The sequence below is a fragment of the Caenorhabditis remanei genome, chromosome IV (assembly GCF_010183535.1).
Source record: "Caenorhabditis remanei strain PX506 chromosome IV, whole genome shotgun sequence".
NCBI classification, from domain to species: domain Eukaryota; kingdom Metazoa; phylum Nematoda; class Chromadorea; order Rhabditida; family Rhabditidae; genus Caenorhabditis; species Caenorhabditis remanei.
Genome location: NC_071331.1, coordinates 4,241,928 through 4,258,547, shown reverse-complemented (window position 1 = coordinate 4,258,547; position 16,620 = coordinate 4,241,928). Strand labels below are relative to the sequence as shown.

The 16,620-nt window shown below is 34.3% G+C and overlaps 2 protein-coding genes across 2 annotated transcripts; both read right to left on the bottom strand.

The window, feature by feature from the left end:
* Positions 1-242: 242 nt before the first annotated feature.
* GCK72_012405 (uncharacterized protein) lies at positions 243-2,069 on the bottom strand (the record flags this gene model as incomplete). The annotated part of the gene is made up of 5 exons (XM_053729086.1): positions 243-381; positions 427-488; positions 543-837; positions 1,633-1,888; positions 1,979-2,069. The coding sequence occupies 5 exons, from the start codon at positions 2,067-2,069 to the stop codon at positions 243-245; spliced, it is 843 nt and encodes a 280-aa protein (XP_053583858.1).
* A 697-nt stretch (positions 2,070-2,766) lies between these two features.
* On the bottom strand, positions 2,767-4,496 carry GCK72_012404 (uncharacterized protein; the record flags this gene model as incomplete). The annotated part of the gene is made up of 5 exons (XM_053729085.1): positions 2,767-2,905; positions 2,951-3,012; positions 3,068-3,362; positions 4,075-4,330; positions 4,406-4,496. 5 exons carry the CDS (start codon positions 4,494-4,496, stop codon positions 2,767-2,769), a joined length of 843 nt encoding a protein of 280 aa, XP_053583857.1.
* Positions 4,497-16,620: the final 12,124 nt, after the last annotated feature.

Genomic DNA, 16,620 nt, shown 5'->3' with positions numbered 1-16,620 from the left:
ATGAAACTTTTCGCTTATCACAGTTTGTTCCCAGCATTTTCAAATGGTGATCTGTCTTTGAAAATATCTTCAATAAGCTGTAAACAGTTGCCATTGAAAAAGCCAATTATGAGCTGTTACCACTGATACATACAACACGCTAGTTTACATAGCATGATGTAGAAACAGAATTATCACAATACTTTTGAAATGTGAAGATCAGAAAAAGTAAATTTATTACACTTGTCATACAACTGGATAACCTAAAATTCAACTTTCGGCACAATTGGAACCAACGGATACACTCCATATTGATCCATACAACTATCCTGAATCAGACTGTATTCACAACAATTGACACAGTATGGATTGGGTTCCACGTTGAAGATTCGGAAGTTGTATCTGGAAATTGTTGGATTTTTTGAAATCTGGAGAATAGATTCTCACTTTGCCATGGTTTGCAGCATTTTCAGGTGCTCAGATGGGGTTCCGTGTACTTCTATGAAGATCTGGAAATGAAAAGCTTGCCAGTTTCAAATTTTTCAGATGCTGAAATCTCTTACCTGACAAACTCGATACTCTCTGATAAATGGCTCTAGACCCTCATGCTCCCCTCCTTCAATATCAATCTTCAATAGCTCAACTTCTCTTCTCTCTGCCTTTTTCAGCATACTCGAAATGGATATTTCATTCGGAATCATTCCAACAAATAGTTGTCCATTTATTCTCTCATAATTCTCTTGAATTGTTATGTTCTGTGGATCCTTATCAGCTCCAAGTATCCTACAATGTCCTCCTGTCACATTTTGAATGTGTTGGTCATACGAAATTGCATTGTTGAGGCCAAGGGAGATCAATCTGCAATTGATTTGAGTTTTATTAAAGCAATGTCATAGATTATGATCGTATATTCTTGATAAAAAGTCACTGTGGAGCACTGAAATTTAGTCAAAACTGAACCGTTTCAAAAATGGAGAAAAAATCACTCTTAGTTCACAGAAATGAGTGATTGGAAATCGCTAAAATAAATTAATGAAATGAATGATTTTGAAATTTCCAATTGAAATTCAAAAGACATTCAATTTTCCCTTGTAAAATTAAAGGCGGATTCTCGATAAAAAGTCACTGCGTATTTCTGAACTGCTTGAAACGGTCAAAACTTAATGGGTAATAAAATTCCTATCAGGAGTTCAAAACATCTTCAATTTTCTTCCTGTGTGAATTAAAACGGGATTGTCTATTTTGTTGTTCTATTCGAGTGGAGAATGGCAGGAAGAGATGTCGAATCAAGATAATCTTTGGAACATGAATCCGAAAAATCTTCTTGGTGTGTACATTGATGCCTTCAGACTGATTGTCCAAGAGAGATATAGATCAAAAAATTTGAAAGAGAAAAACGTTTTGAGGCACAAGTGTGATTAGTTTCTAGATTGAAATTGGTCATAAGTAGAGTTGGTGAAATTTCAAAAAATTACTGTTTAGAAACATTGAAATTAACATTTCTGATTTGAGGCCTACATTGGTCAGTTTCGAGAAGGTCAGAAGTAAATTTGGTGAAACTGAGTATTGGTTATTATTTCGAAATAAAAAATTATTTTTGAGATCATTGTTCGAATACCATTCTATCACACTCCACTATTTCTCATAACTCACGTGCAATTATCTTTCCTGACTGCTCTTGGATTACAAACGTATTTCTTTCCATCATCAACATCTCCTATCCTTTCTTTTATCGCACAAAATGCTTCCAACTTCACTTTTCCAAAGAATCTCTTGTGATCTGCTCCCCGAGCCACTTGAGACAATTCCAGACTATATTTATCCGCCTTCATATTGTACTTCGCACGGAGGTCTTTCAAGGCATTCGGATTGTAGATATCAATTAGCTCATCGGCTTCGAATTTTTGTTCTAAAAGTGGGTAAAAGGAGGAATCGTAGAATTAAAATAACAAAATTTTTTCAAAATTTACGAGAATCCAAAACTGTAAAAAATACTTACCCAACCTGGATACTGAGAAACAAGTCAATGTGCTTATGATCAGGAAACATGAAAGTAAACTGATGATGACGGTAGACGGACTATCGATCATGTTTGTAAGAAAAACTGCAACGAGAAAAATGGTTATTTTCCTTGTAAAAATAAAAAAAATACAAAATGAAACAGAAAAATTCTGAGTATGTCAGCTTGTTCTCCAATATTTATACGACTTTTGTGGGTCAAATAAATTGAAAAAAAGTAACGGAACCACCCGAGACACACCCTCCGATTTCTAATATCTCAACACTTCACTGACCTAGAATACTATGGGTGCGGCCCTTCTATAATAGTTTTTTATTTTTGGAAAAATAAATTATGTAAAATATTGAAAGTTTCAAATTAGAACTGCTTGTATTTGAAATTCTTATTAAGCGGTTGTTTTTAGTTTCGGTTTTTCATTTGGAAATGACTGTGAATACTGAGAGTGGTCCCTATAATAAATATAGACAGGTTACTGTTTCGTTAACATTTTGTAACGGAACTCTAGCAGGGAGTTCATTACAGAACTAATGAAATTTTCGTTTATCACAGTTTGTTCCCAGCAGTTTCAAATGGTGATCTGTCCTTGAAAATATCTTCAATAAGCTGTAATCAGTTGCCATTGAAAAAGCCAACCATGAACTGTTACCACTGATACATACAACATGCTAGTTTACATAACATGATGTAGAAACAGAATTACAATACATTTGTGAAATGTGAAGATCAGAAATAGTAAATTTATTACACTTATCAAACAACTGGATAACCTAAAATTCAACTTTCGGCACAATCGGAACTAGCGGATACACTCCATACTGATCCATACAACTGTCCTGAATCAGACTGTATTCACAACAATTGGCACAGTATGGATTGGGTTCCACGTTGAAGATTCGGAAGTTGTATCTGGAAAATTTCGGATTTTTTGAAATCTGGAGAATAGATTCTCACTTTGCCATGGTCTGCAGCATTTTCAGGTGTTCAGATGGGGTTCCGTGGACTTCTATGAAGATCTGGAAATGAAAAGTTTTTCCAGTTTCAAATTTTGAGATGCTGAAATGGTCTTACCTGACAAACTCGATAATCCCTGATGAACGGTTCGAGTCCCTCATGCTCTCCTCCTTCAATATCAATCTTCAATAGCTCAACTTCTCTTCTCTCTGCCTTTCTCAGCATACTCGAAATGAATATTTCATTCGGAATCATTCCAACAAACAGTTGTCCATTTATTGTCTCATATGCTTCTTGAATTGTAATGTTCTGTGGATCCTTATCAGCTCCAAGTATCCTACAATGTCCTCCTGTCACATTTTGAATGTGTTGGTCATAGGAAATTGCATTGTTGAGGCCAAGGGAGATTAGTCTGCAATGGATTTATGTTTATTTTTAAAACGTGCTCAATGATTCAAAATTCAAAGAAAATTCAATGAAATTCAAAGAAAATTCAATGAAATTCGAAGAAAATTCTTGATAAAATGTCACAGGAGATTTCTAAACGTATTGAAACAGTAAAAACTGAACATGTTTGATAAATGAAAGAAATCAGTCCAAATTCACAAAGAACTATTTTAGCTGACGCTGAGCTTATTTTTCCGACGAAAAATGAAAGAATGTCAGTTATTATGTACTAAACTTTGATGAAATTCCTATCAGGAGTTCAAAGCATCTTCAATATTCCTCCTGTGTGAATAAAAACATGATTGTCTATTTTGTTGTTCTATTCTGCCGAATGGCAGGAAGATGTCAAATTGAGATATTCTTCAGAACATGAATCCGAAAAATCGTTTTGGTGTGTACATTGATGCCTCCAGACTGGTTGTCCGAGAGAGATATAGATCGAAAAATTTGTAAGAGAAAAAAATTTTGTGGCACAAGTGTGATTAGTTTCTAAATAATTTTGAAAAAAACTGAAAAAGAGTTTGTGTTTCGAGAAGGTCAGAAGTAAAGTTGGTGAAACTGAGAACTGGTCCACTTACTCTTTTAAAAATCACTGTTCCGCAACATTGAGATTATGATTTCCGATTATACAAGATCCAATTGTAATTTTCATTGCACGCTATTTTTTTCAAACTCACGTGCAATTATCCTTCCTGACTGCTCTTGGATTACAAACGTATTTCCCTCCGTCATCAACATCCCCTATCCTTTCTTTTATCGCACAGAATGCTTCTAACTTCACTTTTCCAAAGAATCTCTTGTGATCTGCTCCCCGAGCCACTTGTGACAATTCCAGACTGTACTTATCTGCTTTCAGATTGTACTTCGCACGGAGGTCTTTCAGAGCATTAGGGTTGTAGATGTCAATTAGCTCGTCGGCTTCGAATTTTTGTTCTAAAAAAGAAAAAATTAATTAACATTTAAAAAATTTCAGATTTAAGATGAATCCAAAATAGTGAAAATACTTACCCAGCCTGAATACTGAAAAGCAACTCAATATGTTTATGATCAAAATACATGCAAGCAGACTGATTATGATAGTGGACTGACTGTAGATCATTTTTGAGCGGCACATCTATAAACAATTGATAGATAATAAAATGTGTGTAGAAAATGACTATGGTGAAACAGATTTTATGTAGATACTCTTTGTAGGTCAAACCACCGAAAACTCACCATATTAAATGAAAATAGATGGTGTCAGTGTCCTAGTTCGTTCTACCCCTGAAAATAGAACTCTAGTCTCTTTTATTCTCCGACGGTGAAAAAAAAATAGAGAGAGGGAGGGTCTTATAGATGAGAACGGTAGATATGTAGGTAGACGGTTCTCGGAAGAATTGAGAATTGAAACAAAAGGAATTGATGGAAAATGAAGATTTGTTTTAAATGAATGTCATTTTCAATAGGATGAATTGTTGTTCAGGATGAGATCTTGGAATTGAAAAGGTTATGAGGTCAACTTCCAGGAAAACGAAATCGGTTTTGAGCGATTTATAAACTCCCCACACATCAATTTTTGAAAAAATGAACAAGGTGAAGATGTCAAAACTGCGTGATTCAAGTTTTCAGAATTTCTGTTCCATTATTTTAATTTATGAAAATTCAGAATTGAGTATGCGATAGGTCAACAACTGAAAAACTTTACCGAATTGAAAAAAAAAACATTCGACTTATCAAATGAAAATATATTTGACTTCACATTTAAAACCAAACTGAAACAGGGAATTCCAGTTTCAAGATATGGGTATTCACCTCAAGTCGAAACTTGGAGATTCCTTTCTTTTTCTCATTTTAATACCAATTTCATGAATAACCAAACAACTTTGGAAACAAAAAATGACTATTGTTCTAATAAAAAAATGGATATTGAAAACGTTTGAATTTTCAACACGTTGAAATCTGTTCCGTGGATATCCCGACGGCAAAATTGAGATTTAAATTTAGATAGCAGCCACTGTGTACAACGGAACTGGCTAACGGCAGCGAAATCAGCAGGGCAAACTATAATTATTTGGATTTTGAGAGGTATGAAAAAAGGATTTTTCGGATTTTTTTTTCTTATTACTTCGTGTCACTAGTGAAACACCATCATAAATTTCCAATTTTTTGCAGAACACCGCAATGAAACCTAAAAACTCGACAATATAGGATGTTATCGACGAACTTTTTTTTACGTATAAAACTGTTTCTTACACGATGTAAATTCATAGAAACTATTATGTTCTGGTTGGTAGACGTTTGGAATTTCTTTATCTTTTTTTAAATATTAAAATAATACCCCGTTTCGAATGGAATATTATACAGTTTTCAAAGTTTGTTTCTCAATCTGATCTTTTTCTTATGTTCCCATTTAGTTGATACTTCTGCTACCTAAGTTTTCTCAATATTTTTTTCAAGCTTTATCTTTAAAAAAATGTCTATTTAACTATTTATACTATTTAACTATTTAACTATAATAACTATTTGAATGTACCATGCGGATTCAACCAAACATACAACTTTGGAAACAAAAAAGGACTGCTATGTTTGTAAAAAAATGAAATTAAATGTTGAAAAAAAGACGTGTGGATTTTCAACACGTTGAAATCTGTTCCGTGGATATCCCGACGGCAAAATTTAGATGAAATTTAGATAGCATTGGCCAGGTGGCACGAAACTGGCTAACGGCAGCGGATTCATCGAGCAAACTATAAATATTTGGATATTGAGAAGAATAAAAAAATACTTCTTCGATTCTTCGGACATTTTTTGAAATGAATTGAAATGAAAAACAAAAAAGAAAACTTGCTGGCTATCGGCTGCCGTATCGTCGGGCAAACTATAATTATTCGGATTTTAGAGGAACGAAAAAAGGATTTTTCGGATTTTTTTTTCTTATTACTTCGTGTCACTAGTGAAACACCATCATAAATTTCCAATTTTTTGCAGAACACCGCAATGAAACCTAAAAACTCGACAATATAGGATGTTATCGACGAACTTTTTTTACGTATAAAACTGTTTCTTACACGATGTAAATTCATAGAAACTATTATGTTCTGGTTGGTAGACGTTTGGAATTTCTTTATCTTTTTTTAAATATTAAAATAATACCCCGTTTCGAATGGAATATTATACAGTTTTCAAAGTTTGTTTCTCAATCTGATCTTTTTCTTATGTTCCCATTTAGTTGATACTTCTGCTACCTAAGTTTTCTCAATATTTTTTTCAAGCTTTATCTTTAAAAAAATGTCTATTTAACTATTTATACTATTTAACTATTTAACTATAATAACTATTTGAATGTACCATGCGGATTCAACCAAACATACAACTTTGGAAACAAAAAAGGACTGCTATGTTTGTAAAAAAATGAAATTAAATGTTGAAAAAAAGACGTGTGGATTTTCAACACGTTGAAATCTGTTCCGTGGATATCCCGACGGCAAAATTTAGATGAAATTTAGATAGCATTGGCCAGGTGGCACGAAGCTGGCTAACGGCAGCGGATTCATCGAGCAAACTATAAATATTTGGATATTGAGAAGAATAAAAAAATACTTCTTCGATTCTTCGGACATTTTTTGAAATGAATTGAAATGAAAAACAAAAAAGAAAACTTGCTGGCTATCGGCTGCCGTATCGTCGGGCAAACTATAATTATTCGGATTTTAGAGGAACGAAAAAAGGATTTTTCGGATTTTTGTGTTCGAAATAAAAAATCGAAATAGAGATGTCACTGCATTTGGGAAGATTCTGAAGTAAATTCCCAAAAAAATTACCGTTATTTTATTGACGTATATTACTTCGTGTATAAGTGAAACATTAATGTAAATATCAAGCAATATGTATTAACAGAAATTGTCAAAAAGAGGTAAAAGTTATCTGCTATCCCCCGTTTTCTCTAAACGGGGCCAAATTTTTTGCAAGACTCCGCAACAAAAAAAACTCGGAATCATAAAACCCCCGATAATAATAGGATCGACGATAGTTTCCTTATACATATAAAACTGTTTCATGCACGACGTATATTTACAGAAACTGTGAAATTCTGATATCTGTCTAATTCAAATACCTCTCTTGTTCTTAATTTATACTGATATAAAACACGGTTTCAGATAAGAAATTAAATTATTTCAGAATCTTCTTTTACAATTTCTCCATTTTTGGGCCTAAACTTTTTAAAAATTTAGTTTTCGGAACTCCCATTTTGATATATTTTCTGTGGGTGAAGTTGCAAAAACCTATTGTGCTTCGATTGAGAACTTTGAGTGTCAAATTTCAACGGAATAATTTTTTAAAAAAGACTGCTATTTAAAAAAATCGGTTGGATGTTTAAAACAAATGACGTCTGAATTTTCGAAATGTTGAAATATGTTTCTTGAATATCCCGACGGCAAAATTGAGATTGAAATTTGGATAGCAGGATGGCTAACGGTATCGAAATCGCCGTCCAGACTATATTTATTTGGATTTTAAGAGGATTTTTCGATTCCTAGGATTTGATTTTTATTTTTTGAAATGAATCGAAATGAAACAAACGAAAACCTGTTCTGATATAGTTGTACCTGATCCGTTTATGAGTTCGACTGTGAAAAATGAAACAAAATTTTTTCAGCTTCAAGTGAATTTAAATATAAATCTATTTTTTTATCCAGAATCGCAAGTACGCAAAAAAGGCAAAAAAGGCAAATACGTAAACGCAAAGTTCTGCAAAAAAACCACATTAAAATTGCAAAAACCCCGACCCGATTGGATGTCAGAATGGCATATGGTTGTCATTAAATTGCATTATTTTTATAGTGAAACATTTAAAAGTTACAGTTTTGAATAGATTATTTATAGTTCTCAGAATAAAAATTTATGTTGTATCATTTTGAGTTTGGAAACGTATTATTTTTTCTCCAATTGCTCCGATCGTTAATTTCAAGTATTAATTTACTTGGTTGAGAATGTTTTTTTCAAATAGTTTCCCAAAATATTTTGTTGACCTTCTCCAGTTTTTTGTCTAAATTTACAACACGTTTAGATCCGATTCTTGGATATCCCGACGGCAAAATGGCGATTGAAATTTAGATAGCTGGTGCCAGATGCAACGTAACTGGCTAACGGCAGCGGAATCGGCAGGGCAAACTATAATTATTTGGATTTTGAGAAGTATGAAAAAAGGATTTTTCGGATTTTTGAGTTCGAAATAGAAGAACCTGTTATTGCATCGCTGGATAGATTTTGATGAAGACATTCGATCTATTACGTTATTTCACTGACTTATTACTTTGTGTCAGTAGTGAAACATCAAAAAATTATAATCTTTATTTGTGTCATCGGCATTTCTCAAAAAGCAGTAAATATTATCTTCTTCTTCCGTTTTCCAATCATGGAAAACCTTAATAATAGCATAACTTAACTCATTCACTGAAAGATTCTAATCATTTTCAGACTGTCATTGTCTTGATCTCAGCCTTTTGAATAATTTTTTCACTTAAGTTTCTTGAATTGATGTTTTGCATTCTTCTCTGGATGCTGAAAATAAACGTCCTCAAACATCTCAATTCTTAACAAATATGTTTCCTGGATAACCAGAAACGGCGAAATTTCGATTGAAATTAAAATAGCAGCGAAGTGCAACTAAACTGGCTAATGGCAGCTTCCCAGCCAGCCAAGGCCGTCAAAATGGCGGCCGGCCGTGAAGGGCCGCGGCTTTTTCCTGAAAATCTCAAACAGCAACTTCTTTCTAGAGTTTCAACTGAAAACATGACTTCATATATTTTTGACTTTTTGGTACCAGTCTGACCACCAGGGTTCCCCGCGGCTTTTTGAAGTTTCAAGAAAAGCCGCGGCCGGCCGTACGACTGCCTTGCAGCCAGCCAACCCTTTACTTTCAATAAAAAACTATTTTGTGATATCTAAATCAAAAACATCGAATAGCCAGTTTCACCTAACTGTGACCATCTCCAACTTCGAAACATCACTACCAAGTATGTTTCAAATTCAAAAAAATACTGTGTCATACCTTACAAATAGTTGCTGTTTTTATTTTTTCAATCGTTCGTTCAGTAACCCAACTGTAAGAAAACACTGTTCAGTAAAAGAAAACCTACAGAAACTGAAAAAAATGAACATATTCAGAGAAAAAGAATGTTCAAGAAGACCCACCAAAATAGGGAATGTTCTTTTCAACAACAAAACTGTTTTTATTGTTCCAATAGTTTGATATCAAATAATCATCCGTTCATTACGCATTTCTTCTGAGCACGGATTGTCACATTTCTTAACTTGGCTGCCCTTGATCTATTTATTGTATTTTCTTTTTGTTTACTGTATTTTATTGGTTAACCTTCGCGTATCGAGAATTTGGAAATAAACAATAATTATAATAATAAGTAGTCCATTATATCTGTGTTAACAAAAACGATCCTGAGTTTTGAAAGATATAAAAAACCACAAAATGAAACAGTATTCAATTTTTCCTGATACAGTTTTTGGTTAATTACAAAGCTTAATTTACAAAACAATCTGATATCGATACAGATGCCAGTGAATGTTTTTATGATCACCGTGAAATTTAAAATTTATAAAATACAGGAATGAATCATTAGTACCAGTTTTGCTGAAAACATTAGCAGTTTCATAAAAGTCCGAAACATATCAAACTTAAAGCGCAATCATAAATTACATTTGTTCAATGGGTCAAAAAATACGTTGTGCCATTAATAATGAGTAGTATTACGCATTGAAAACCTGTAGTGATAACAGTAGCCATTTACCTAATTTAATTAAGTGTGGCAGTGCAGTACATAACGACGAACGAATCAAACATTTTTAATCGGACTCCTGAAGTGTTTTAACGGTTTTCTGGTAGTTCAACTGAATATTCCGCAAAAATAATGAATTACATATTTCTAGAAACAAGTTTTACAGTTAAATTTTAAAAAAATTCACTGTCTCTTCCCGTTGTAAAATGTTTTATTCGATAGATCCAAATGATGGGTCTGACTCTCCAAATTCAGAATAACTATGGCAGATCTTCTTTAAAATGAAATAGATAAAACAGTATTTGCTTTAGAAACACGAAGATAACCTGTTGTGTTAACAAGTAATTGAACACATTTGAAAGTTTCGCAATAGATGGAGTTTCGCAATATAGATATTGGATGCAATTATCAGTTTTCCTCATCACGTTGAAACCAGAGTTGCGCGGAATTCCGATTTCCGACTTTCGACTTCCGACTTCCGTTTTCAAAATTTGACTTCCAATTTCCGACTTCCGTCATTCCATAATTGTGGAATTTCCGAAAAGTATATTTTGTAGAAATACAAAGAAAAATGGTCTAAAAGGACAGAAAATAGGCTTTTCTTCAGCCAAAAACTAATTTTCCACTGGTTTTCGCGAATTTTATGAAGTTTTCTAGGAGGTTTTGAATCTTTGCGTAAAAATCTACTTCCGACTTCCGACTTCCGGCTTCCGACTTCCGTTTTCAAAATTTTACTTCCGACTTCCGTTTTAGAAAAAATCACTTCCGCGCAACCCTGGTTGAAACACAAAATTTTTTTGAAGTACACACTCTGTACAAAATTGAAAAAAACTCGTAAGTTTTTCCGACTAATGATTATACAGTACCGGACAAAAAGATATCAAGTTTTGGTTTTTCGGCCATAACTTCTTTCAAATTGGTCGGATTGACTTGAAACTTTGGGAAAACATTTATTGTAGAGTTATTGTTATATTTAGTTAACATTCTGGGTGAAAAATCATTTTTTACAAGTTTTTTGTAAAATTTTCGAAAATCGTGAAAAATCAAAAATTGGATATTTTTATTTCCATGACCGGTGTATCAAAAATAGAGCGTATATTTAGTGTTTATAATTGTTTTCTAATACAAACAGTCCTGATGTTTATTTTTTGACCACTGGACCCCTACTTTTGACTTGTTACCCATAACTCCCGGGCTGTCAAAGATTGGTAGTACTAATATATGGAGTTGTACACTTCAAACATCTGTAAAACTTGTATTTTTGCAGAAAACAATGTAGAAGTGTGCCATACTATTAAGAAGAATGTGGAAAATCTGAGTGTGACATTTTTATCTTGATAGAACCCCTCAACCAATTTTTAGAGACCTCCGATTATCAAATACTGCATATCTGATATCGATGTATGACCAGTTCCGGAGCGAAATTATACATTTATTCGGTATCTTTGGTTATTCGAACGTATGAAACCTGTTATTTGAACAATTGTGAATATTCTGAGCCTAGTTTCGGTACACAATTTTGTATTAATAATGTTGAATCACTCGCTGGAATGTTACTCTCACTGGGTTGAAAGTATCAAAACTATGTGTTTTTGTTTTTACTGAAAATTCATAGTGTATTGATGGCATATTTGATCATTCACGTCAGAAAAGAACCTAAATGAGTTTTAAAATGCTAGAAGTGTCCTCTCGCACATTTTCTCAACTTTTCATGAGAGAGCCAAAAGATGCTGTCAAAATATGATCCCGACGAAGTTTCTTTTCAATGTAACAATACCTCAACAACTAATCATTCATCAAATTTTGGTTCAGAATATCCAAAATTGTTCAAATAACAGGTTTCATACGTTCGAATAACCAAAGATACCGAATAGGTAAATGTATCATTTCGCTCCGGAACTGGTCATACATCGATATCAGATATGCAGTATTTGATAATCGGAGGTCTCTAAAAATTGGTTGAGGGGTTCTATCAAGATAAAAATGTCACACTCAGATTTTCCACATTCTTCTTAATAGTATGGCACACTTCTACATTGTTTTCTGCAAAAATAAAAGTTTTACAGATGTTTGAAGTGTACAACTCCATATATTAGTACTACCAATCTTTGACAGCCCGGGAGTTATGGGTAACAAGTCAAAAGTAGGGGTCCAGTGGTCAAAAAATAAACATCAGGACTGTTTGTATTAGAAAACAATTATAAACACTAAATATACGCTCTATTTTTGATACACCGGTCATGGAAATAAAAATATCCAATTTTTGATTTTTCACGATTTTCGAAAATTTTACAAAAAACTTGTAAAAAATGATTTTTCACCCAGAATGTTAACTAAATATAACAATAACTCTACAATAAATGTTTTCCCAAAGTTTCAAGTCAATCCGACCAATTTGAAAGAAGTTATGGCCGAAAAACCAAAACTTGATATCTTTTTGTCCGGTACTGTATAATCATTAGTCGGAAAAACTTACGAGTTTTTTTCAATTTTGTACAGAGTGTGTACTTCAAAAAAATTTTGTGTTTCAACCAGGGTTGCGCGGAAGTGATTTTTTCTAAAACGGAAGTCGGAAGTAAAATTTTGAAAACGGAAGTCGGAAGCCGGAAGTCGGAAGTCGGAAGTAGATTTTTACGCAAAGATTCAAAACCTCCTAGAAAACTTCATAAAATTCGCGAAAACCAGTGGAAAATTAGTTTTTGGCTGAAGAAAAGCCTATTTTCTGTCCTTTTAGACCATTTTTCTTTGTATTTCTACAAAATATACTTTTCGGAAATTCCACAATTATGGAATGACGGAAGTCGGAAATTGGAAGTCAAATTTTGAAAACGGAAGTCGGAAGTCGAAAGTCGGAAATCGGAATTCCGCGCAACTCTGGTTTCAACGTGATGAGGAAAACTGATAATTGCATCCAATATCTATATTGCGAAACTCCATCTATTGCGAAACTTTCAAATGTGTTCAATTACTTGTTAACACAACAGGTTATCTTCGTGTTTCTAAAGCAAATACTGTTTTATCTATTTCATTTTAAAGAAGATCTGCCATAGTTATTCTGAATTTGGAGAGTCAGACCCATCATTTGGATCTATCGAATAAAACATTTTACAACGGGAAGAGACAGTGAATTTTTTTAAAATTTAACTGTAAAACTTGTTTCTAGAAATATGTAATTCATTATTTTTGCGGAATATTCAGTTGAACTACCAGAAAACCGTTAAAACACTTCAGGAGTCCGATTAAAAATGTTTGATTCGTTCGTCGTTATGTACTGCACTGCCACACTTAATTAAATTAGGTAAATGGCTACTGTTATCACTACAGGTTTTCAATGCGTAATACTACTCATTATTAATGGCACAACGTATTTTTTGACCCATTGAACAAATGTAATTTATGATTGCGCTTTAAGTTTGATATGTTTCGGACTTTTATGAAACTGCTAATGTTTTCAGCAAAACTGGTACTAATGATTCATTCCTGTATTTTATAAATTTTAAATTTCACGGTGATCATAAAAACATTCACTGGCATCTGTATCGATATCAGATTGTTTTGTAAATTAAGCTTTGTAATTAACCAAAAACTGTATCAGGAAAAATTGAATACTGTTTCATTTTGTGGTTTTTTATATCTTTCAAAACTCAGGATCGTTTTTGTTAACACAGATATAATGGACTACTTATTATTATAATTATTGTTTATTTCCAAATTCTCGATACGCGAAGGTTAACCAATAAAATACAGTAAACAAAAAGAAAATACAATAAATAGATCAAGGGCAGCCAAGTTAAGAAATGTGACAATCCGTGCTCAGAAGAAATGCGTAATGAACGGATGATTATTTGATATCAAACTATTGGAACAATAAAAACAGTTTTGTTGTTGAAAAGAACATTCCCTATTTTGGTGGGTCTTCTTGAACATTCTTTTTCTCTGAATATGTTCATTTTTTTCAGTTTCTGTAGGTTTTCTTTTACTGAACAGTGTTTTCTTACAGTTGGGTTACTGAACGAACGATTGAAAAAATAAAAACAGCAACTATTTGTAAGGTATGACACAGTATTTTTTTGAATTTGAAACATACTTGGTAGTGATGTTTCGAAGTTGGAGATGGTCACAGTTAGGTGAAACTGGCTATTCGATGTTTTTGATTTAGATATCACAAAATAGTTTTTTATTGAAAGTAAAGGGTTGGCTGGCTGCAAGGCAGTCGTACGGCCGGCCGCGGCTTTTCTTGAAACTTCAAAAAGCCGCGGGGAACCCTGGTGGTCAGACTGGTACCAAAAAGTCAAAAATATATGAAGTCATGTTTTCAGTTGAAACTCTAGAAAGAAGTTGCTGTTTGAGATTTTCAGAAAAAAGCCGCGGCCCTTCACGGCCGGCCGCCATTTTGACGGCCTTGGCTGGCTGGGAAGCTGCCATTAGCCAGTTTAGTTGCACTTCGCTCGGAATTTATTCTAGCTAAACAAAATAATTTCACAATTTGCATTCATTCTTCATTGTTGACACTGTGACATGCTGTTAAAATTTAAAAATTTAAAAACAATTTTGAAAATCATTTTTCGCTGGTTTTTGAATATTTCCCCTGAATCATTAACCAATTCTGAAAAAAAAATTTTTTTTTATATGTAGATACAGAAACATAAAGTTTTTCAGCTTTTCAATAGTTCTGCCGCAGGATATGGGCATGGCTTTCTGCAATTTCCGAAACATTCTTGTCTACTTTTCTGTTTTTTTTTTGAAAAACTCAAAAAAGTCGAAAAAAAAGTCGACGGAAGCAGAATTTCACGCAAAATAAGTTTTCTGATATTCACAGACAAAAACGGAAAAAATTATTGACGAAAACTCAAATTTTCTGACTTTCATATAGTCCACTTATAGATAACGCACTTACCTTGCATATTACGGCCTTACCTTGCATATTTTTATCATTCCTCATTTCCAGGTCAACTTCACCGCCGATGAGATACGCTCCCTGATGGACCGGAGACGGAATATCCGTAACATGTCCGTCATCGCTCATGTGGACCATGGAAAGTCTACTTTGACGGATTCCCTGGTGTCCAAGGCGGGTATTATCGCTCAGTCGAAAGCCGGTGAAGCGAGATTCACGGATACAAGGAAGGATGAGCAGGAGAGGTGTATTACGATCAAGTCGACGTGAGTTGGGGCAGTCTGAAAGTATAAAGACAAATTTAATGACTTATAAATAATTTCAATGCAAAATTATACTGTAGCACAATTATTATATAAGATTAGGTGATGGAACTTTCAATAATAACTTGTGCGTTTTGGTTCACCCATAATCTTATATTTACATATTTTTCCAGCGCCATCTCCCTATTCTTCGAGCTCGACAAGAAGGACCTAGACTTTGTCCAAGGAGAACACCAATGTGAAACCATTGATGTCAACGGAAAACCCGAAAAGTTCAACGGCTTCCTAATCAACCTTATCGACTCTCCAGGCCACGTCGACTTCTCATCTGAAGTCACAGCGGCACTTCGAGTCACCGACGGAGCTATGGTAGTGGTGGACTGTGTATCCGGAGTTTGTGTTCAGACGGAGACGGTTCTACGGCAGGCGATTGCGGAGAGGATTAAGCCGATACTGTTCATGAACAAGATGGATCGAGCGCTTTTGGAATTGCAGCTGGGAGCCGAGGAGATGTATCAAACGTTCCGACGGATAGTGGAGAATGTCAATGTGATTATCGCCACCTATTCGGATGATGATGGTCCAATGGGCCCAGTTATGGTAGATCCATCGATTGGAAACGTTGGGTTTGGATCTGGTCTCCATGGATGGGCGTTCACGTTGAAGCAGTTCGCGGAAATGTACGCTGACAAGTTTGGAGTTCAGGTTGGAATATCATTAATCTATGAAATGCGCCAAAATGTAACCAAAATACGCAATATTATAAGCTGAAGTATGTACCAAAATATAGATCTCGACGGGTTCTATGTCAGTGACTAACTACTGGTCGGATGGCTATTCGTTTGTGCCGCGGGCCGGGAAAAAGGGTTGAAAAACGCAAAAATGGACAAAAAGTCATTCTAGTCCGGCTCGCGGGGCATTAACCAAAACTACAATGACAAAGTTACACTGACAAAACTGCAGTGACCAAGTTACACTGACAATCTAATCCTGTTTGTCAGTGTAATTTGGTAACTGTAAGCTGGTCACTGTAGTTTGGGATAATGTGCCGCGGACCGAACTGAAATGGCTTCTCCGGTTTTTTGGTTTTGCAACATTTTCTCGGCCATTAACGATCCGCTATCCAGCCCGCAGTAGGTCACGGATTTAGAACCGAGTTTTTGCAAGTATAACTTTATTCCTACTACCAGTAATGCGCCAAAATCTGTCCGACATACTTCTGGTACCCCAGAAACTGTTAATCAAAATTAAATTTTCAGGTCGACAAACTGATGAAAAACCTGTGGGGAG